This window comes from Diuraphis noxia, unplaced genomic scaffold, assembly GCF_037042655.1.
Source record: "Diuraphis noxia isolate RWA-SAM2 unplaced genomic scaffold, SU_Dnox_SAM2 contig0002, whole genome shotgun sequence".
Lineage (NCBI taxonomy): Eukaryota > Metazoa > Arthropoda > Insecta > Hemiptera > Aphididae > Diuraphis > Diuraphis noxia.
Genome location: NW_028301712.1, coordinates 65283609 through 65306743, shown reverse-complemented (window position 1 = coordinate 65306743; position 23135 = coordinate 65283609). Strand labels below are relative to the sequence as shown.

At 28.9% G+C, this 23135-nt stretch overlaps 1 protein-coding gene across 2 annotated transcripts in view; it reads left to right on the top strand.

Annotated features, from left to right (window-relative positions):
* LOC107166608 (dynein axonemal heavy chain 7-like) overlaps nucleotides 1-22389 on the top strand; it is a 30657-nt gene extending 8268 nt beyond the window's left edge. Inside the window, exons 11-50 of one of the 2 annotated variants that reach the window (XM_089219033.1) lie at nucleotides 49-171; nucleotides 236-389; nucleotides 449-1112; nucleotides 1183-1298; nucleotides 1356-1634; nucleotides 1689-1919; nucleotides 2008-2173; nucleotides 2231-2376; nucleotides 3098-3346; nucleotides 3587-3919; nucleotides 4006-4185; nucleotides 4253-4384; nucleotides 4448-4876; nucleotides 4982-5430; nucleotides 5494-5641; nucleotides 5732-5944; nucleotides 6011-6325; nucleotides 6380-6496; nucleotides 7417-7557; nucleotides 7868-8026; nucleotides 8271-8500; nucleotides 8561-9537; nucleotides 9602-9830; nucleotides 9898-10051; nucleotides 10134-10267; nucleotides 10569-10760; nucleotides 10837-11242; nucleotides 11310-11492; nucleotides 13258-13441; nucleotides 13513-13664; nucleotides 17001-17150; nucleotides 17413-17564; nucleotides 17654-18033; nucleotides 18117-18283; nucleotides 18375-18383; nucleotides 18617-18646; nucleotides 20149-20383; nucleotides 20776-20927; nucleotides 20999-21136; nucleotides 21964-22389. In XM_089219033.1, coding sequence (XP_089075159.1) covers nucleotides 49-171; nucleotides 236-389; nucleotides 449-1112; nucleotides 1183-1298; nucleotides 1356-1634; nucleotides 1689-1919; nucleotides 2008-2173; nucleotides 2231-2376; nucleotides 3098-3346; nucleotides 3587-3919; nucleotides 4006-4185; nucleotides 4253-4384; nucleotides 4448-4876; nucleotides 4982-5430; nucleotides 5494-5641; nucleotides 5732-5944; nucleotides 6011-6325; nucleotides 6380-6496; nucleotides 7417-7557; nucleotides 7868-8026; nucleotides 8271-8500; nucleotides 8561-9537; nucleotides 9602-9830; nucleotides 9898-10051; nucleotides 10134-10267; nucleotides 10569-10760; nucleotides 10837-11242; nucleotides 11310-11492; nucleotides 13258-13441; nucleotides 13513-13664; nucleotides 17001-17150; nucleotides 17413-17564; nucleotides 17654-18033; nucleotides 18117-18283; nucleotides 18375-18383; nucleotides 18617-18646; nucleotides 20149-20383; nucleotides 20776-20927; nucleotides 20999-21136; nucleotides 21964-22317 — 9352 coding nt within the window. In that variant the 3' untranslated portion in view covers nucleotides 22318-22389. The remainder of the gene's footprint in view (nucleotides 1-48; nucleotides 172-235; nucleotides 390-448; nucleotides 1113-1182; nucleotides 1299-1355; nucleotides 1635-1688; nucleotides 1920-2007; nucleotides 2174-2230; nucleotides 2377-3097; nucleotides 3347-3586; nucleotides 3920-4005; nucleotides 4186-4252; nucleotides 4385-4447; nucleotides 4877-4981; nucleotides 5431-5493; nucleotides 5642-5731; nucleotides 5945-6010; nucleotides 6326-6379; nucleotides 6497-7416; nucleotides 7558-7867; nucleotides 8027-8270; nucleotides 8501-8560; nucleotides 9538-9601; nucleotides 9831-9897; nucleotides 10052-10133; nucleotides 10268-10568; nucleotides 10761-10836; nucleotides 11243-11309; nucleotides 11493-13257; nucleotides 13442-13512; nucleotides 13665-17000; nucleotides 17151-17412; nucleotides 17565-17653; nucleotides 18034-18116; nucleotides 18284-18374; nucleotides 18384-18616; nucleotides 18647-20148; nucleotides 20384-20775; nucleotides 20928-20998; nucleotides 21137-21963) is intronic. The other variant, XM_089219032.1, reaches the window with a different exon arrangement.
* The last annotated feature ends 746 nt before the right edge of the window (nucleotides 22390-23135 follow it).

Here is a 23135-nt window from a genome sequence, read left to right as displayed (position 1 = left end):
TATTTTAGTTTCATTCAACAAATATTACTAAGATACTACATTTTCTAGAGATTCGGGTACTTATATATTATCTGGTGTAGAAGATGTGCAACTGTTGCTTGATGATCATATACTAAAAACTACAACCATGAAAAATTCACCATTCATAAAACCGTTTGAAGAGAATATCAAGTAAATAATTTTTATAAATATTAATGAAATAATAATTTAACAAAAATATTTACATTTTAATTAGAAATTGGGAAGCAAAATTGCATCTCTTAAATGATATATTAGATTACTGGATTAAAGTCCAAATCACTTGGATGTATTTAGAGCCAATATTTTCTTCCCCAGACATACAAACTCAAATGCCTGAAGAATCCAGAAGATTTAATGTCGTCGATAAAGTATTTACTTTTGTAGACATCAAAAATATTTGATGAATTAAAAAATATTCTGTTTTTAGGTTTGGAGAGATATGATTAAAGAAGCACAAAAAATAAAAAAAGTTATATTGTGTATAAATATTGATAAGCTTTTAGACAAATTAAAGAAAAGCAATAGCTTATTGGAGTTGATTCAAAAAGGTCTTAATGATTATTTAGAAAAGAAACGTTTGTACTTTCCAAGATTTTTTTTCTTATCCAATGATGAACTTCTTGAAATTCTATCTGAAACTAAAGATCCAACGAGAGTGCAACCACATTTAAAAAAGTGTTTTGAAGGAATTGCCAAGTTAAAGTTTACCATTGAACAAGATGTAATCAGTATTATATCTAGCGAAGAAGAAATTGTACACTTATCAATGGTTGTGGACACTGCAAGAGCTAGAGGTCAAGTTGAAAAATGGCTCGTTGATTTAGAAATATCCATGAAATTGACTGTACGTGAAGTGATTGAAAAATCGTTAGTCGCATATAAGAATACTCCAAGACAAGAATGGGTCATGCAGTGGCCTGGACAAGCTGTCCTAGCTGTTTCTTGTACATATTGGACATCCGAAGTTGCACAAGCCATCTTACGTTATCCTCGAGGTTTACCTCGATATTTAATGAAGTGCAATGATCAAATAGACAAAATAGTCAAATTAGTTCGAGGCGTCTTATCACAACAAACTCGTTTAACTTTAGGTTAGATTTTAAATTAAATAAAAAAGTCAATAAGTGAATAAATTAGATATTTATTCTATTTTAATTACAGGAGCTTTAGTTGTAATGGATGTTCACGCAAAAGATGTTGTGGAAGATATGACTAGAAAAAATGTTCATAAGACAAATGATTTTAATTGGCTTTGTCAACTGCGATATTATTGGATAGTAAGAGTATATTATTTTAATAAACAATATATAAATAAATAATAATAAATATATTAGGGGGACAATTTGGACGCATTTATGATTAATGCTTCTTTAAGATATGGTTATGAATATCTTGGTAATTCTCCAAGATTAGTAATTACACCACTAACCGATCGTTGCTATCGTACTTTATTTTGTGCTTTACAACTAAATTTGGGTGGTGCGCCAGAAGGACCGGCTGGTACTGGAAAAACAGAGACTACTAAAGATTTAGCAAAAGCAGTATCCAAACAGTGTGTCGTATTTAATTGTTCAGATAGCATGGATTACATTGGCTTAGGAAAGTTTTTTAAAGTAAGACGAAGGAGATGGTTTATCAACAAATTTTATGATTTATATTTCGTTAAGGGTTTATTGTCTTGCGGTGCCTGGGCGTGTTTTGACGAATTCAATCGTATTGAGTTAGAAGTATTATCGGTTGTTGCTCAACAAATATTAACTATTCAACGCGGTATACAGGCTGATCTAACTAGAATACATTTTGAAGGTTCTTCATTAATATTAGATAAAACGTGTGCTGTATTTATTACCATGAACCCTGGGTATGCCGGACGATCAGAATTGCCTGATAATTTAAAAGTAGGTGCCTATTTATATGAATTGCATAATGTTTTAGTCTTATTCTCTAGATACCTTATTTTTGCTTACATGCAATTATTTTACATAGGCATTATTTCGTCCAGTCGCAATGATGGTACCAGATTATGCACTCATATCTGAAATAGTTTTGTACTCTCAAGGATTTAATTCAGCGCGGTCGTTATCTGTAAAAATAGTGGTGACCTATAAACTGTGTTCCGAACAACTCTCATCACAGAATCATTATGACTATGGTTAGTAAAAACGATGGATTACGAACCATAATTATTTAAAAATAAATATAATTCTAGGAATGAGAGCTGTAAAAACAGTTTTAACAGCAGCTGGTAATTTAAAATTAAAGTATCCAGATGAAGACGAAAATATACTTATCCTGCGTTCTATCAATGATGTCAACTTACCAAAATTTCTTGGACATGATATTCCTCTTTTTAAAGTAAAAAATATTTTATTGGGTGTACAGGTTGATTATTTTATCATTGACTATTTAGTTTAATTTATTAAGTGATTCTTTTTATTGAACACCACTTATTATTTCCTAAATTATAAATATTGTTGAAAATATCTTTTTACACAATTTATAAATATTTATATAAATAAAATACATCTACAACATATAGTTTTAATTTTATATTTCTAATAAAAACATATTTCGGAGTACATTGATGCTGAGAAGTTTAAGAGTTATTGTACCATATAGATGAGGGGAATTGATTACAGACAAATGTCACTCCACCCCTCTAAATAATTTACTACTCTTCCGAATTTCGATTTTTATTCATACAAAAACTCCATATATTAGATTGCTTCGAAAATAAAAATAAAAATTTGTATATTATCGTGATTCAAAAATGTAAAAACTGAACTTTTTTTACTTTTAACATTTTATTGAATAATGACTTAAATTTATACAAATCAATTGTCTTCTAAGTTCAAATCTGTTAATAGTTTTTGAATTAATTGATGCTTTACATTAATGAACAGAATGTGTACACTTATTATTAGTTTCCCTGAATATTTAAAATATACCTAAATAGTTGTTTTACTTAGGTATATTAAATTATATAGATTAGTATAATATGATGTTAAAAGCTTAAATAAAAGTAAAGTTTAATGTGATAAAAATAATCATTCTGAATTACCTGTATTGTTTTCAGGGATTAGTATCTGATTTATTTCCTGGTATTGTACTACCAAAACCAGATTATGAAATATTGAATATGTGTATAGAAGAATCATGTGGAAAATTAAATCTTCAGTGTACACCCTACTTCTTAGAGAAAGTACAACAAATTTATGAAATGATGATTGTTAGACATGGTTTTATGATAGTAGGATTGCCATTTAGTGGTAAAACATCTGCATATAGAGTGCTCGCTGGTGCATTAGCTATTATTGAAGAAAAGGTATATATTATACATCAATTATGTAGAATTTAAATAAAATACATAAGTTCTATGTTTTTTAAATCTTTTAAGCCACAATAATATTATATTTTACTATTTTAGTATAACTTATACTTATTATAGAAATATTGGTTTACATATAGATAAAAACTTCTTTGATAAATATCATTGCTTATATACTGAATATCTTTTAATAATGCACTGCATGTATTAGATTAATGATTTAGTTCGTTTTATTAGAAATTAATGGATGAACATAAAGTTGAAATTATGGTTATTAATCCAAAGTCAATAACTTTGGGTCAGTTATATGGTCAATTTGATATGGTATCACACGAGTGGTTTGATGGTATCATAGCTGTTGGATTCCGACAATTTGCTTCATCTGAAAACTTGAATAGAAAATGGTTATTGTTTGATGGTCCAGTTGATGCAATATGGATTGAAAGTATGAATACCGTACTGGATGACAACAAAAAACTTTGCTTAATATCTGGTGAAATCATTCAACTGGCTAACACAACCAATTTGATATTTGAACCAATGGATTTAGATGTAGCATCCCCTGCAACGGTAAACATTTTTTTTGTAACAAACCAAAATTTGTGACCAGTTTCAACTGTTTTCTAAAAATAGTGTTGAAATAATTTTTCTAATAGGTATCTAGATGTGGAATGATTTTAATGGAACCAACTGCATTAGGTTGGGAATGTCTATTGCAATCGTGGATTAAACAGTTATCACCAAACATAACTTCTCATTACAAACAAATGTTGCAATCACTTATTTTGAGATTTAGCTATCCGATTTTATATTTCTTAAGACGATGCAACATTACGGTAATAACTAATAGGTATTTAAAAAAATAATTATTATTTGTACTTTTTATTATGTTTTTTTATTTAGGAAGTTTTTCCGTCCAACGATTCAAATCTTATTAGATCATTAACAAATATTTGTGAAACATTTATGGATTTATATGGTAATGAAGAACACATGAAGACAGTTTCACAATCTGATCTTAGAGCTCAGCTTGAAGTAATTTAAAATTACATGAAGAATAATTGTTTAGTTAAATATAAATTAAATTAAACTTTTTAGGGTATATTTTTCTTTTCGTGTATTTGGTCAATGGGAGCAACTCTTGATGCACAAAGTCGAGCCAAATTTAATATTTTGTTTCGGGCATTGTTGGAAAACAAATTTCCTAATAAAGTCTCCCGATCTTTTAAATTACCAATTGAATTATGTTCTTCTCCGAAAAAAGCTTACACAAATTTTCCTCCTAAAGAATATTCAGTCTTCGATTATAGATATATTCTAGAAGGTCAAGGTAAAGGAGAGTGGAAGTTGTGGTCAGATTATGTAGCAGAAGCACCATCTATACCTCAAGGAATACCTTTCAATGATATTTTAGTGCCAACAGTTGATGTAATTAGACATCAAGTGATTATGTCAATGTTGATTACACATCATTTACCAATGATGACGGTAGGAAAAACTGGAACTGGAAAATCAACATACACCATGGTAATAAATGTATTAAAAAAAAATATGTATATTTTAACAGATATATTATAGTTTTAGATATTATATATTATATCAATATCATGTTTATTTGTTTTATTATTTCAGAATTACTTATTCAAAAAAATTGACAAAGCTTTATATCAATCATCATTTATTAATTTCTCAGCGCATACATCTGCTAATTTAACACAAGATATAATTATGAATAAGCTGATTAAGAGAAGACGAGGGATATTTGGTCCTCCAGTCGGTACAAAGTGTATTATATTTATTGATGACATTAGCATGCCTCAAAAAGAATATTATGGTGCTCAGCCACCCATTGAACTTTTAAGGCAGTTCTTAGATAAATTTCCGTGGTATGATCGTAAAGAGCTTGTACCTATGGCTCTTCAAGATATATTATTAATTTGTGCTATGGGTCCACCATCGACAGGAAATTCAGTCTCTCCAAGGTTTAGTCGACATTTTAATATTATTGCTATTAATGAGTTTGATGATTTAACCATGGTATCGATATTTAGTAAAATATTATTATGGCATTTAGATACAAGGTTTGGAAATTTGAAGAATCTATAAAATATAAATGTTTCATACGATAATTTGTTTATATTTAGAGGTTTTAGCAGAGAGTTTGATTTGTGCATGCATCAATTAGTTAATTCAACATTAGATCTTCATAAGAAAAGCATTGTTCATCTACTTCCAACGCCTTCTAAATCACATTATCTATTCAATTTGAGAGATTTTTCAAAAGTCATACAGGTTCAAAACTTAACTATAAATAAATAAAATAAATAATATAGTTATAGTTATTAATAGTATAGTTATGAATAACATGAATATTATTTTAAGGGAGTTATGTTTTCTGTTCCTGAAACTATTGAAGATGCCATTGCTATGAAACGACTTTGGGTTCACGAAATTTTAAGAGTATATTATGATCGATTGGTAGACGACTCTGACTGTTCATGGTTTTTTGAAAACTTAAGTTCAGTCTGTAAAGAGATTTTAAATGAAAATATAAATGATATATTCAGTAATTTAATTAATGGGCCAAATGAAACTGTAAATTGAATATCAAATTAATGAATGAATTAAAATATATAACTACAATATATTATCAAATTATAGGTCGGTCAAAATGAATTACGACAGTTAATTTATTGTGATTTTTCCAATCCCAAAGCTGACACTAGAAATTATATGGAAGTACATAATTTAAATAATCTTCGATTAATTGTTGAAGGATACTTAAATGAATTTAATAATATGAGCAAGAAACCCATGCATCTAGTTTTATTTAGATTTGCTATTGAACATCTTTCAAGGATTTGTCGAATTCTTAAGCAACCTCGAGGACACGCTTTACTAGTTGGTTTAGGGGGATCAGGCCGCCAGTCACTAACAAGGCTTGCTGCTCACATATCAGAATATGATTTGTTTCAGGTTTAAAAATTGCAATTATATTTTTAATTTAATAATACATGTGGCCAAATTTAGGTACAAATGACACGTTCGTATGGAACTAATGAATGGCAAGAAGATTTGAAAAGTATACTTGGGCGAGCAGTATCTAGTTTAGACCAGCATGTTGTATTTTTATTCAACGACTCCGAAGTAAATTGTATTTAAATATTTTATTTATCTGTAAAGTATATATGAAGGCAAACAATTTATAAAACACATGATAACAATATTAAGTAATTGGAATAATGGTTAAAGAACAGCAATATATAATTATGAGGAATTTAAGGCTAATGAGCGAGCAATAGGTAATTCTGCCCATCCTCTGTAGGGTGGGTTACAACTTACAAATGAGAATAGTGAGGTAATAGGGAACTAAAACCCTCCAACAAAGATTTTAAAATATTAATTGATCTATTAACAAGAACCTAGTGAAGTTTAGATCAGCTTCATCGGAGGAGAAGAATAGAGGGGTTTTACATTTTTAGAATTTTGACGCGGCTCATAGCAATTGCAAGTAAGTACAATAAGCATTGCTGTATACTGTCGATGCTCACTTTTTTCAACCACCGCTATCACAGGAGAAAGAACAACTCAACTCAGTTGACTTTCTCACGGTCTCATATTACTTGGTTATGTCCTATGGGTTGTGGTGCGTTGGGAGAATAAGTACTGAGCTGACTGGACATACGGTCCGGCGGCAAAGGCCTAGCTCTCCGTTTTTTAATACGTTACCGTCCCGGTGTGACGATATATTATTCACAAAATATCAAATGGTCTTCCGATAAACTGTTTTCAGTAAGTATTGTGTTACAAAATGAATAGTGAGGCCTTTTCTACCGTGGCTATCCCTGTGATCGTGTAAAGTAGAATAGTCTTGAGAGTACTTACTAAATGACCTTGCCAATAGCTATGAGAATATTTGTGATTAGTAAGGAGGTAGTTTTAGAAATAAACAGGCAAACGATAAAATAATGAGTATTTAACACCTACAAATTAATAATCACATGTTCAAGAATTAATTTTGTATTTAAAATTATGGTTTTCTAAAAATTCGGTTATAATTTGTTCAGATCAAAATGGAAAGTATGGTAGAAGATATAAATAACTTATTGAATTCAGGAGAAGTTCCAAATTTATATACAACAGATGAAAAGACAGAACTGTGCGACAAAATTCTTGTTATAGACAAGCAGCGTGACAAATCTATACAGGTATTATACTCGTATTATACCTATTAACTATATTTTAATATATCTTAGAATTCAGTCGCTGCTATTCTAAAAATAATACGTGTTGATGAGAATATATCTAGAGACCCATATAGTCATCATCCTTAGAACTGCTAAGCATAAATAATTCTAAAATATTCAGAACTAACTATTGAAAACTGAAACTTTATAAATCAATGTAGTATGTCCGTAGAAAACACTTAAACCAGGATAGCAGCTCCTACTGTTTGAATTAATAATGTTCATATTTTTTTATTTTATTTTAAATACTGAGAATTATTGTTTTTATTAGACTGATGGTAGTATGTCAGCTGTATTTAACTATTTTATACAAATTGTGAAAGAACAACTGCATGTAGTATTAGCTTTCAGTCCAATTGGAAACGATTTTCGTACAAGAATAAGAAAGTTTCCATCATTAGTTCAATGCTGTACAATTAATTGGTTTCAGGTAAAAGTTTTATCACGATAATATTTTAAAATAATAGGTATTATTACTCTATTATTATTTAATATTTGTCAGGATCTTTTAATATTTTTGTATATTATATGTATGACTTATGTACATAATATACATGTGAATTGTTTTTAAATGTGTATGTGTATTTGTATTTGTATTATTTGTTTTATTTTATTTCACATATTAAACTTTACTCTAATGAAAGATTAAATTACTAAATTACGTTTATTTACAGAACTGGCCATCAGATGCTTTGTTGGCAGTAGCAACAAATTTCTTAGATGCAATTGATTTAACCGAACATGAACGAAATGTTTGCGTTACAATGTGTCAAAAGTTTCATTTATCATCTCAAAATTTATCCATAGAATTTGAAGTTAGATCACAACGTAAAACGTATGTTACACCTACATTATATTTAGAACTCATGTCTACTTTTAAAGATCTATTGGGGAAAAAAAGACAGTAAGCTCATCATTTTAAGCAGAACATTGTTTATTTTATTGAAAAATGATTTTTTACTAGGGAAATTTTAATGGCAAAACGTCGATATGAAGTAGGTTTAGAAAAATTGCAAACTGCTGCCGATGATATATCAATAATGCAAGAAGAATTAAAAGACTTGCAGCCAAAAATTATGGTTGCGGCTGAAGAGGTTAAAGTTATAATGCAAAAAGTTGAAAAAGAAAACCAAGAAATTTCCAAAGTGAAACAAATAATTAAAAAAGATGAAGAAGAAGCTCAGGAAACAGCAGAGGGAGCACAAAAGATCAAAGACGAGTGTGATCTTCACATGGAAGCTGCAAGACCTGCATTAAATAATGCATTAGCAGCACTAAATACCTTGACACCTAATGACATAACTTTTGTAAAATCTATGAAAAATCCACCAAGGCCGGTAAAATTAGCTATGGAAGCGGTTTGTATTATTAAAGACGTGAAACCTGACAAAATTCTAGATCCAACTACTGGAAAAACATCAGAAGATTATTGGGTAGCATCGAAAAAACTGCTAAATGATATGAAATTTTTAGAGCATTTAATCAATTTTGATAAAGATAATATCCCGCCAAAAATAATGAAAGTTATAAATGAAAGATATATAAATAATCCTGAATTTGATCCTAATAAAATAAAATATGCTTCGGTAGCTGCAGAAGGATTGTGTAAATGGATAATAGCCATGTCAACTTATGATGTCGTAGCAAAAGAAGTTGCACCAAAAAAAATAGCTCTTGCAGAAGCTGAGGCAGTATATAATAACGCAATGAGCGCACTAAATAGTAAACGTGAACAACTTACCGAAGTGGAAAAAAAAATGAAAGCTGTTCAAGATGATCTTGAAGAAAATGAACGTAAAATGAAAGCATTTCAGGATGAAGCTAATAATTGTCAAACAAAACTTCAGCGAGCTGAAGAGTTAATTGGTGGTTTAGGTGGTGAAAAACAGCGATGGGCACAAATGGCGATAGATCTTGGAAAGTCATACCTAAATCTTACAGGTTAACATCATTTTTTAAATATAATTTTTTTTAAAGATGAAAAGTTCAAATTAAATTTTTTTAGGAGATATATTATTAAGTTCGGGTATCATTGCATATTTGGGTCCATTCACAATGGATTTCCGAAATAAACAAATAAAACAATGGCTTCAAGATATAGTTAATAATGATTTAGTGTGTGCTACAAATTATCAACTAAGTACTGTCCTGGGAAACCCAGTAGATATCAGAGCATGGAACATAGCTGGACTTCCTACAGACTCATTCTCAACAGAAAATGGAATCATTGTCTTGTAGGTTAATTTTTTACTAATAATTGATAAATAAGAATAAATTATTAACTGAATTATTTTTCAATAGAAATTCTAGACGATCACCACTTATGATTGATCCTCAATCTCAAGCAAATAAATGGATAAAAAATATGGAGGCAGATAATTCATTAAATATTATACGGTTCACTACTCCGAATTATACAAAAATATTAGAACATGCTATAGCCAATGGAACACCTGTAATGATATTATTAAAAACAAATTAAAATAAAATAATTAAAATAATTACTTGCCAATCATAATACCATAAAAAATTTACAGATATTGTTGGAAAACATTTACGAAGAATTAGATCCCGTTTTGGACCCTGTATTATTATCCCAAGTATTTATATGTGGAGGCACATACTGTTTAAAATTAGGAGAAACAATTGTTGAGTTCAATGATCGTTTCAGGTAATACTACGTACCAACCTATAATTTTTACTTTTCATTGCCAATTACAATGTTATGTATAAAAAAGTATATTTTAATACATAAGTATTAGTATTAATATTATACTTTGTTCAGCAAAAGTACATGCAACGGCCCGATAAAAATTGAGTTTTATACGTATTCCCACAAGATTCCCTGTTATAGGAAAATCGGTTTAAATAACTGTATGATACGAGGGGATGCGCGAAATCGACGTGTACTCTCTCCGAACAGAATATAATATTAGTAACAAATAATTTTTTTTTATAATTATTACATTTAGGCTTTACATTACAACAAAGCTTAGAAATCCTCACTACTTGCCAGATGTATCAGTTAAAGTAGTTCTTTTAAACTTTGTGATAACTCCAATTGGATTTGAAGATCAGTTATTAGGTGTTGTCGTTGCTAAAGATAGACCTGATTTAGAAGCAGAAAAAAATCAACTTATTATACAAGGAGCTGAAAATGCCAAGTTAAAACAATAATTTTAATATTGTTCATTTTTGATGGTTATAAATAAATAAACATTGTGTCTGTATTATTTGTAGATCATTAAAAGATATTGAAGATAAAATTTTGCAAGTTTTAAGTGCTTCTGAGGGTAATATTTTAGAAGATGAAGAAGCTGTAAATATATTAAGTTCGTCGAAGACTCTAGCTAATGAAATCGAAGTTAAACAATCTAAAGCCAAAATTACTGAACGAAGTATCGATAAAACTAGACATCAATACAAACCTGTTGCTACATATTCTACAACACTGTTTTTTATCATTGACTCATTGACTAACATTGATCCAATGTATCAATATTCATTAACATGGTTTATAAATTTATTTGTGATGGGTATAGAAAATAGTCCTAAGTATGAAAAAATTGAAGAACGTACAAAAGCACTGATAAATTATTTCACTTATTCTTTGTATGTAAATATATGTAGAAGTTTATTCGAAAAAGTAATTATTCAATATTATTTTAAATATATAAAACTATTTAAAATTGTTTATTTATTCTATTTTATAGGATAAACTTCTATTTTCGTTAATTATGGCTGTTAGACTATCGTCAGAAATAAATCCAGAGGAATGGCTTTTTTTTTTGACCGGAGGTGTAAACTTGGATAATCAAATTACAAATAAAATTAGTTGGCTTCAAGACATAAAATGGGATGAACTTTGCAGGCTTGACAACTTACCAAAATTTAATGTATGCTTAACTTTTCAATATTATTATTTAATCAATAATCGTAATATTTTCAAGTCAATTAATTTAAAAGTTCATTATATAAAATATAAATTAAAAATTATCTTTATCAATACATGATTAGGGTAGAAACTTAAATATGTATATGGTGTGCCATTATTGGTCTTAAGTGTATTCTTTTAAACTCTGTGTAGACTCTATTTTTTAGTGCTGAATAGTAGGAAAGTCATAAACTTATAACTCGACACTGTGAAATACTGAAATAAGAATACAAACAAATTAACACTAAGAACAAAACAGACAAACCGTTACAAATATAAAAAAATGTATATAAATTAAATAGTTAGGAACTTACTAGCTAATGATAACAATTGTTTGAATCTATTCGGTACGTATTTAAGTAAATCACTCTAAGATGATATACCAGTCAGTGTCTACCTGTTATTTATATGGCTATAAATCGTACATAGGTACTAATGTACTATACCTACTACTATGATAGAAAGTCCACCGTAAATGCGATATACAAAAGTATTACAGTAATATTCTGATAAAATGTCAAAATGATAAATAATAACTTAAATCTTATTATCTTAAGAGGACGCCACGCCCCCATGTGTTGTCTCCATCTTGCAAGTGCGTAACATATCAAATTTTACGCACAGTAGTTCCCCGTTTACCTCTGTTAGCTTAAAATTTAGAGTGAATATAAATATAAATATCTTATAAAAATTAAAGGTTACATTATTTTCTAGGCAATCACATGCCTTTTTAGTTTTTATTACATTTTAATTTTAAAGTCAGGTATGAGTATTTTTAAAATTTTAAATTATTTGTATATCTTAAAAACTATTAACTCGCTTTAAAATTAAAATATAATAAAAAGCCCAAGTGATTGTCTAGATTATAATGTCACCTTCAATTTTTATAAGAGCTCAATTCATTCCAAATTTTAAGCTAACGGAGCTCAATTGGAATTGCTGAGCGTAAAATTTGATATATTATTACGCCCTTGTAAGACGGAAACAACCCCCGGTGTGGCATTCTCTTATAATATATGTTCCCTCATTATTATTTTGATTCGTCTAAAAATTGTTTTTTAAAAGAGTATTCCACGGAGATTTAACATTCTGATAAATGAAATAATTTTTGTTCTAATCTATATTTAAAAAAAATATTTCAAATATTTTTTTTATCAATTTTTATTTTATAATACTGAACATAAAAAACTTAAAAATTTCCGAAACATTCCATATAGCCAATTTGTTAAACTTATTTTTTAGAAAATTTAATATGGTAAAAAAGTCAAATAGCTGATTTAAAAAAAAAAAATTAAATATCAATTTTCTCGTATTAAGTAAATTACGATCTAGTTTATGTTAGAAATATTTTAATTTCAAAAAATATAAATTTAACTAGGTGCATATGGTATTTAAAAATGCTCATAAAAATATTTTTAAAAAAATGTAAGTATAATTTCTCTATTGACTGAAAAAAAAATTATAAAATTGGTTCAACTTTGCTCAACGCTCAACATTTCAATAGTGTTATTTAATTATTAAATGTTAACTTTTGTTTATATAAATTTTAATTAAATACTTTGGCTAATTCAAACACTGGGCCAATAATGAGGAGTATTGATTTAGAGAAAATCATATAAGTGACTAACATTTTTATTAAATGCATATTGCGTTTTGTATTAAGTTTTAACTGTAGAGATTTTGGCTTTTCTAAATATTTTAGTCAATTTTAATTTACGAATTTAAAGAATATAAGAGTTGACTTTGAGAGCAATGAAGATAAATGGAAACAGATTTATGATTCACCTGAACCTCATTTGATGGATTTTCCGGAACCTTGGAACAAGGATTTAAATTATTTTCAAAAATGTATCGTATTACGGATCATTAGATATGACAAGATATTACCTGCAATCCAATACTTTATATCAAGTACCTAACCTATATGGAAACTTTATTTTATTTATAAAAAATATATAAACGTGTTTTACACTTATTTTTAGATGAATCAATTTTGGAAAGTAAATATGTTGAACCGCCGCCGTTTGATATGGCTGCATCTTTTGAAAGTTCTAACTGTGTGACTCCTTTAATATTCATACTAACTCCTGGTGCTGATCCGACATCAATGCTAATTAAATATGCTGATAAAATGGTAAATTTAACTGATTATACATTTTTATAACAAACATTATTCCTTACACTTAGACGGCATAAAAGTAACACAAAAGCGGGAAGGTAGGTAACCGCTCTTCAGTCTGTCATACAGTTATATATGACAAAGATATAGAAGGTTCGTCGTCATTGGTTAAGTTACTTTCTATAGTTTTATAATGTATGTGATATCGATAAGTTTTGATTCAATGATAAATCATTGCATACGAAAATAATTTTGAGTGGAGACACGATCTGTCAATATTAAGTATATTTTTATGCATGAATATCCAAGTTCGTCAACGCTTGAATATATTGTAAATTTTTGCCCAACTTTTTCTTTTTTTGTATTAATGAGATTTTAACATTAAATTATAATAAAATCTTTTTCTTTTAAATTTCAATTTAATATCGTAGATATAAGGAATTTTGTATTTTGTGTTACATTAAATCATTTTCAAAAGAAAAAAAAACTAAAAGATTATATAACTTTTTTTTGCCTATAAGGGGATAACTCAAAAAATAGCAAAAAAATATATATGTATTTTATTTTTTGAAGAATATATTTACAATCTGTGTTAGACAGCACAATAAGTAGCGGCGAATTGGGGTAAGAAATCAGCCCGGGCGATCATGGGTAGAGGCCCAAAAATTCCACGAATATACACAGTTGTACACATGGTCCCAATATACCTGTGACGGCCCGCAATCATACCAGTCCAGGGGGCGTTCGCCCCCTCGCCCTTCGGGCTAGTCCACCCCTGGCAATAAGTAAATTTGATAATTTATGTACAATATTTAACTTGAATAATATGAGGGAGAGACCACAACCAGTACTGGAACCCAGCGTGAAATTATTTTTGATTAACAAATCTCTGCAATATTTTCTATTGAGTCTATGGAATGTATGGGTTAGTATGAAAAAATAGTTTGGAATAAAAAGATCTGTAGTGTTTTGTGGCTAATTGAACGATCGGCTCAATTTTTAGGTCAGAGTGTAGTGTAGAGTTGGATACAAACCAGTGTGCTGACGTTATCATACGAAGATTAATGGACTGGAATGCTTGTATGGTATACGAATTTGGAATGGTTTTGCACAGCTCCAGATTTGGATTGCATATGCCTATATTGGTCGCAAGAGAGATTTATACATAATAAGCTTGGTGCGTGTTGAGAGTTATAATTTTGAAATCGGATGAAGTAGGTGTTGAAGGGTTTTCTTTTTAGTTTAAGGTGCGGGCCCCAAGTATTTTATCAAGCGTAATGCCGAGATATTTAATATTTGGAGAAGATTGAATTTGAAAACTTTGAAAGTAAACGGGTAGAAATTTAATTATTTTTAAAATGAATGGTACATAAACAGATTTGTCTGGATTTATTTTTATTCGTCACTTGATAGTTGATTGCCCAGAGTTCAATGGAATCTAAGTGTATTTGTAGACAATTGGATGTTTCGTCAGGGTATTACTAGTACAGAGTAACACAGTGTCGTCTGCGTAAGTTACCATAATAGTATTTGTTGTAACTGGTATGTCGGATTTATAAATATTAAATAGATTAGGAGAGAGGTCACTAACTTGGAGTACGCCAGTTTGAATGCAGAACTGTGACGAGTATGAGCTTCCATATCGAATTATGTAGTAGTGGTTTTCGATATATAAGCGAATAATTAGATATAAGTATGGCGCAGGCAAAACATTTTGAGTTTGTATAGTAGGCCTTTATGCCACACTCAGTAAAATACTTATGCTATGTCCAGGAAAACACAAATACAACATTGTTTCATTTCGAAGGAAGATGATGTTTGTCTGTCAACCTGTGAATTTGGTATACGGTGGAATGTTTTGCTCTAAAACCAAATTAAGAGTTTGGGATAATTTTTTGAGTTTGCATTATACCTACTCATTATAGGTTTGTTTCTTTTGAGTATTATTTTTTCAAATAGTTTAGCTAGAGTTGGAAGTAACCATATAAAAGTCAGAAGTCTTAGCATAGCGTTGAAGATAAAAGTAATTAGTAAAATAGGTTTGCGAAGAAGATTTTTCAAGACTTTATTGGTATTTGGTCATAACCAAAAGATTTTACGTCGTTTAATTTTTTAATTAAAAATAATATTTCATTTGGCTAGGTATGTTTGGCATGTAATGACATAGGAAGAGGGCTGTTGTTAAATTGTTTAACAGTTTCAGAGTGTTCAGTTTGGTATTATATTGGCATGTGGTGTAAAAATGTTCGATAAGTGTTTATCAAACAAATAGGATTTTTCAATATCGGAGATGGCCGAGGAGCTGTCTAAGTCAGTTATGGGTGGGAGTTGTTCTTTTATTCTAAGTTAATTATTAGTTATTTTCCAAAGAGAACCATCTGTTTGGTTTAGTGATTGGTATTTATTTTCAAAAAATTCGAAATTATCTTTTAATATGAATATGATATTTTTGTCACCTAGATGAGGGCACACGCCGTTTTTTAGAAATCAGATTATTAATATTTGCAAGTAGAGAGTGATTGTTTGCGTTGAGTCTACATGATTGGATTTTAGGATGTGAGGATTTAAATATAACAGATTCTATTGACGTTACAAGATCTTGAGCAGCGCTTTCTAGATCTCTTATTTTTAAGATATATATTAAGGTAAGTTGTGTTTGCATAATTTCAGAAAATTCGTCCCATTTGATTAGGCCTTGATATAATGATGGATGTGCAGGAGAAAATGGTTCTGTTGATAATTTTTCAAATTATATGCCATCTATAGAAAATTCAATTATATAATTCGCCGAAAATTTCAAGTAAAAATTTTGGTTTCCGACGTTACCGTTTATAAATTACAATAAAATAACAACATTTATTTTTTCGAAAACTGATTTTGCTTAAAAATTCACGTTTTTTGTCCTTCATAATTCTTTTGAACTTTATTATTTTTGATTCTCAAAATCCTAACTACATTCAGATTCCTAACAAAAAAAAATTAAATAAATTGAAGGTTGAATCATTTACTATTTTCAAAAGTAAGAAAATAGGGACAATATTGAATATAGTACCTACGCCACATTGATCACACAATAAGCACCTACTAAAAGGAAATAATCATCGTTGTAGGTTTGATAGGTCCAACTACGCATACCTCAAAATCTAAAATTATACTGAAAAAAATTTGGTTCTGAATTTTAGTTGAAATATTTTTTGCTAGTATTGTAGCTTTCATAAGTAAAATATTATCAAAACTCATAACTACTTACTGTCATAACTATAATTATGAGTAATTCATATTAAATTGATTAATACAATATTTCTAATTGTATGCACGTCATTATTGAATTTAAATGGTTGTTATTTTCAGGGCTTTGGTTATCGTTTAACATCATTGTCATTAGGTCAGGGTCAAGGTCCCATAGCAACTAGATTAATTGAAGAAGCAACAAGAACAGGCAATTGGGTATTGTTACAAAATTGCCATTTAGCTAAAAGTTGGATGCCTGAACTTGAAAAGGTTAGTCAATTGTTAAACGAAAAATGTAATTCATCATTAATGTATTATTTCAATTTTAAGTTATATTGAAATATCTTATGAATTATGATTATTTTTATGATATACATAATATTGTAAATGTAGTACTGTGATTTTAATGCCCTAAATAAAATATGTCCCAGCTCTAATTATAATAATTATAGTATAACGGTCGGTCTGTTATCGTTCATATAATTTTAACCAAAGTTATTAATTTTATATTTATACCTGAGTACTTATTTAGATTTGTGAAAGTTTTTCGGTTGAACATACTAATCCTGAGTTTAGACTCTGGTTAACATCTTATCCCGTGGAATATTTTTCCGTAACTGTACTTCAAAATAGCGTTAAGATGACCAACGAACCACCAAAAGGACTTCGGGCTAATATACATAGGTATAATACTATAGATATATTTAGATAAGTACCTATATGTTTTAAATATTTGTGTTATAATATAATTATTATTTAACGTGCATTTTCAGATCATTTACTAGTGATCCGATTTCAAATGAAGAATTTTTCGAGGGTTGTAAAGTTCAGGGAGTACGTTTTAAGAAACTGATTTTCAGTTTGTGCTTCTTTCATGCATTGGTTCAAGAACGTCGCAATTACGGTGCAATCGGATGGAACAGACTGTACGAGTTCAACGAAACTGACCTTAGAATCAGTGTAGTACAATTGCAGAATTTTCTGAACGAATATCCAAATGTCCAGTTCGATGCCTTGCGTTATCTTATCGGTGAATGCAACTACGGTGGACGTGTAACAGACGATTGGGATCGTCGTTGTTTGACCACATGCCTACACAAATTTTACACTAAATCGGTTATTAAAACGAACAGTTTCAAATTCGATAAGGCTGGTAAGTCAATAAATTCACATTTGAATGAGACAAAAATATCTATTGTCATGCGTGTGGGTACCTGTGTACTTGTGTTATTTTAGGAATTTATTGCTGTCCTGATTTAAAAGAATACGATCAAATCTTAGAACACATTCAAGGATTTCCATTGGTCACAAAACCTGAGATTTTTGGTTTGCATGAAAATGCTGATCTCATTAGAGAACGTCAAGAAACAGAAATAATTCTTAATTCCGTTCTTATGACACAAGTATAAATTAATTATTATAGTTCATATCTACATTTATATGAAATTATTTATAATTTTTGTATTTAAAAATGATTTTAATTGCCACTTATAGGACCGTGTTGTAAGTAAAATAATTATTATTAATTATCAAACTGTAAGATTATTTATGTATTCATAACGAATATTATATATCAAGATTAATTAAATTAACGACATTTTAAGAGTAGCTAATATAGATGATAATATTTTTCACCATCTGTTATAATTATTATTAACTATTTAACTATATCTACACTATATATATTTTCGTAACCTTAGTAAATTTTATTTTATTATGCTGCTATTATACCATAGGATTTATGGGAAAAATGCCAATTTAATAAGGTGAGTATCAACAACATAATTTCTTAAAGATTAGAGAAAGAAACTCAATGATTTCCTAAGATGCATTTATGTTTAATGTTTAAAATACACTCTTAGCTATCAACAAACTTTTTAAGGAATTATATATTTTTTGGGGTTATTTATTAATATTTTTCTAGTTATGAATGTTATAATACGATAAAAATAATATATGGCTATAAATATTGTACTAAAATAATAATTATAACACTGTAATCTCGATTTAAATCAAACGATCTACAAATGTATCTAGAATTCTGAAGAAATCCAAGTTTGCTCAAGTTTCAAAATAAAAAAATCATGGATTTTGAAACAATAAATTTTTTTTTTTATATAAACGATATCAAAAAAATTAAAACGACATTAATTCATAAATAATGTTCTGAACTATGTGTATTGTATATAAATTTGGAGTCTTAGCATCTTAGCTAACAATACAAATTACAATCTGTGTAGTTCTATCCCGCGCAAACTTATTTTTGCTATAATAATGTACATTTGTAAGACGGAGACAACACATGCAGCTGAAGCGTCCTCTTATTATAAACTATAATAAATTCGCGAATAATGTGTAATGCTGGGAAAATGTAAACTCTTCTAAAAAATGACATAGTAAATTCTCTTAAAATATTTTTTTTGCAACCGTATTACACTTACGTAAATTCCACTAAAAAGATTTTACAAAAAAAATTAGAACCATTTAGCGTAACTTAGAGGACACTATACGTGAAGGCGGTGCTATTAGTTATCCTCCAAAATAATTGAGTTTATGTTTAGAATATTCATATTTATCATATTTAATAATTTAGTACTGATTATTTGTTATTATACCTTCAGTGGTATGGTCTAGTATACAACAACAAGTGGTGGTACATAGTAGGTTCTAAAAGCGCATAACGATTAAATTAAATAATAGGATTAGATTTGATATAATTAATATAATATTATAATATGAACTTATATTACTATTTGATATAAAAAACTAATATCTGTTAAATTATTAGTTGTATGCAGTTTAAATATTTAATAAACATGTAAAGTAAAATAAGTAGGTATATACACCGTACATTTCGATTTACGATAAAAGTTCAATAAAGTTGTTTTATTTTGATTTCGGAAATTGTTTGTGGAAATATTTTGTTAACTGGTAAATGCTAATTCCTAATTTACCGATATTCTTAACTTAACTTAATTATTTTCATTAGCTGGCTCACTTTTGGGAATTAAAATAAGTGTAATATTGTTACAAAATGTTTTTATGGGAATTTACGTTAGTGGAATACGATAACAAAATTTTTAGAGGAATTCACAAAATGTTAGTGGAGTTTACATGCACCCGTTGCTCAATTTTAAATTTGAATATACTGCTATTTTTTAAAACGTAGGTATCTCTTTATAGAGATAGTCCCAAATAGTCAATAGAAATAATATCCATACAACTTATATGCCTATTTAAGTTCATAGTCAAATTTTGTGAATTTTAGGATTCGGACACTACTGGTGGCACAGGAGTATCGTCCGAGGATCTGATTTTAACATTTTCCACAGACATACTTAAAAAATTGCCAGACAATTTCGACATTACACTCGCTCTTGAAAAATATCCTACCACTTATAATCAGTCTATGAATACAGTTCTGGTACAAGAAATGGGTCGGTTTAACAAACTATTGGACGTCATTAAATTTAGTCTGACTAACCTACAGAGAAGTGTTAAAGGTATTGAAAACATGTTATTATTACAATAAGTACTGATGATAAGTATCATTAGGTAGGTTACTATTTAATTTTATTTACTTATATTTTTTAGAAAATGTTGTAATAATTTATATATGTATACATCTAACGATTTAACGATACCTCCTATATACATTATTTATATTTCTCCGTTATTTTTATCAACAAATAATACATTTTATACATGATCCAGTAGATTATAGAATACATACAAAAATATTAAATTGAGTACCTATCAATTACAATATTGTATTTTCTTTTACTATTTTAAGTAATATAACATCAAAAATCAATATTATAACTAGCTTTATTATTTTATAAAGCAAATTCTTATTTTGATTAATAATAAAACTTGATTATCATTTAACGTCTAGGATTAATTTTAATGTCTAACGAACTAGAAGAAGTTTATCACAGTATCTTAGTAAGTAAAATTCCAGTGGTTTGGGCTAACAGCTCATATCCATCACTTAAACCATTGGGAAGTTATATTAAAGATTTCTTGCATCGAATGGCATTTTTACAGGTAAGTAAATTAAATATTTATTCAATGATCATTTATTACTTTAAATGTAATATATATATATATATATTTAGAAATGGTACGTTCATGGTACTCCAAATTCATTTTGGATTTCTGGTTTTTATTTTACACAAGCATTTTTAACCGGATCCCAACAAAACTTTTCAAGAAAGTTTCAAATACCTATAGATTTGTTGACATTTGATTATAAGGTAAACAGCACACTTTTAAACTAACAAACATATTTTAGGAAAAAACTCAATAACAAAGTACAAATGAAATACATAGATCTAACACCAATAACTCCCTAACAAGTATAGAATCTGAAGTTGGTAAGTGTATTTTAAACTGATGTAAATTTCATTGAAACTATTCAGTCTCTTTTAAACATCAATCCATAGTTCTACCTGTTATGACAATAATAAAAAAATACAAAAAAAAAAATGCAGAACTCCCATTTCATCATTTAGCAATTTATATGTGACCTAGTTCTATACTTCTATCTCAATAGCCAATTAGGTTCTAGTCATTAGGTTTAATACATATTAGTCTTATTCTTAACCTTAAGAGGACGTTACATTTGTTGTCTCCGTCTTACAAGTGCGTAACATTGCAAAAACTGTTTCGCGCGGGAAAGAACCAAGAAAGATACAGTTATAACCAGGGTTCGGGGCTTTCTAAATCGAAAAAATAAAAACGATATTGCACAGACAAAATTATCCTTTTTATGTGGTGAACATTTCGTTTCTTAGTTATAACTGTAGCTTTCTCGGTTCTTTCCCGCGCGAAACAGTTTTTGCAATGTTACGTACTTGTAAGACGGAGACAGCACATGCGGGTGAGACGTCCTCTTAATGTTGATTTAATCATACAACCTGTAGCTACGTTTGGGTTTGTCATGTGTATATATTATATAAAAACAAATAAATATACTGTGGAACAATAGAGTGAAGAATTATGCTTCCTCCTTTTTAATTTTTTAAGTACTGGTAATATTGGTTTTACTATTCAATGTTAATGTATACAATTATGTTTTTAGATAATGGACAGAAAAATGATAGTAGATTCAGCCCCTGAAAATGGTGTTTATGTTTATGGACTATTTTTGGATGGAGCTAGGTGGAGTAATAAAAAATCAAGTCTCAAAGAGTGCAAGTTAAAACAACTATTCTCCAAAATGCCAATAATCCACATGATACCCATAAAAAGAGAAGATTTGAAATTTGACACTGTTTATTTATGTCCAATGTACAAAACGGCTGAAAGAAAAGGCACATTATCTACAACGGGGCATTCAACTAACTTTGTTATTGCTTTATGGATACCGACAATTAAGCAACCAGAACACTGGATAATGAGAGGTGTTGCTCTATTATGTCAACTATCACAATAAATCTGTCAATTTGATATAATTTTTTGTTATGCATTTTAGATTTTGAGTAAAGAATTGATGTGTTTTTGTTTATTTTTATCACAATTTTTATTGTTCAAAAAATGCATATATTTTCTACTTTGAAGGAGGTTAGCAAATTGTATTTAGTTTGTACTTTGAGAAGTGAAGAATAAAAAATCTTCAATACTTTTCAAAATAATCAGAAATTACAAAAAAAAAAAAGCCCAATCTCTTCAGTATTCTTAGGGCTAGTTGACCGTCTACGGTTAAACTTTGATTATGCTTACTCGTCTGATAACAGATATTTAATCGTGCAAATTTGGCCGATTAAACTCCGGTTAACTTTAATTGGGGACGGTACAACAGGCCCTTAATATTGTAAGTTAGGCACACCCTTAATGTCAGAAGAACTTAATGTATCATGTTCTCAACACAAGACCAACTCAAAATAATCTCAAAATAGTGAAGCTTAGGAAATATTCCATATTTTTATCTAAATATTATTTAAAACAAAACCACTCTTGCCCTTGTGGATGTTCATTATCTACTTCAACAACATTTAGGGAGTAAATTCCCCATAAAAAACAACTACCAATAATATATATATTTAACATCTTCGTTAACCATATCTGAACTCCCAAATTTCACTAAAATATATACTAAAGCATAAAAAATAAATAACAGTACTGGAGTACTCTAGTAACAAAAAACCACACTAAGAGTTTGAGCCTACCAAATTTTAGAACTATTTGCACAGCTGAAGAACCAGTATTTTTTATGTTCTGAACATTATAAAAAAGACTCATGGATAGTGGTTT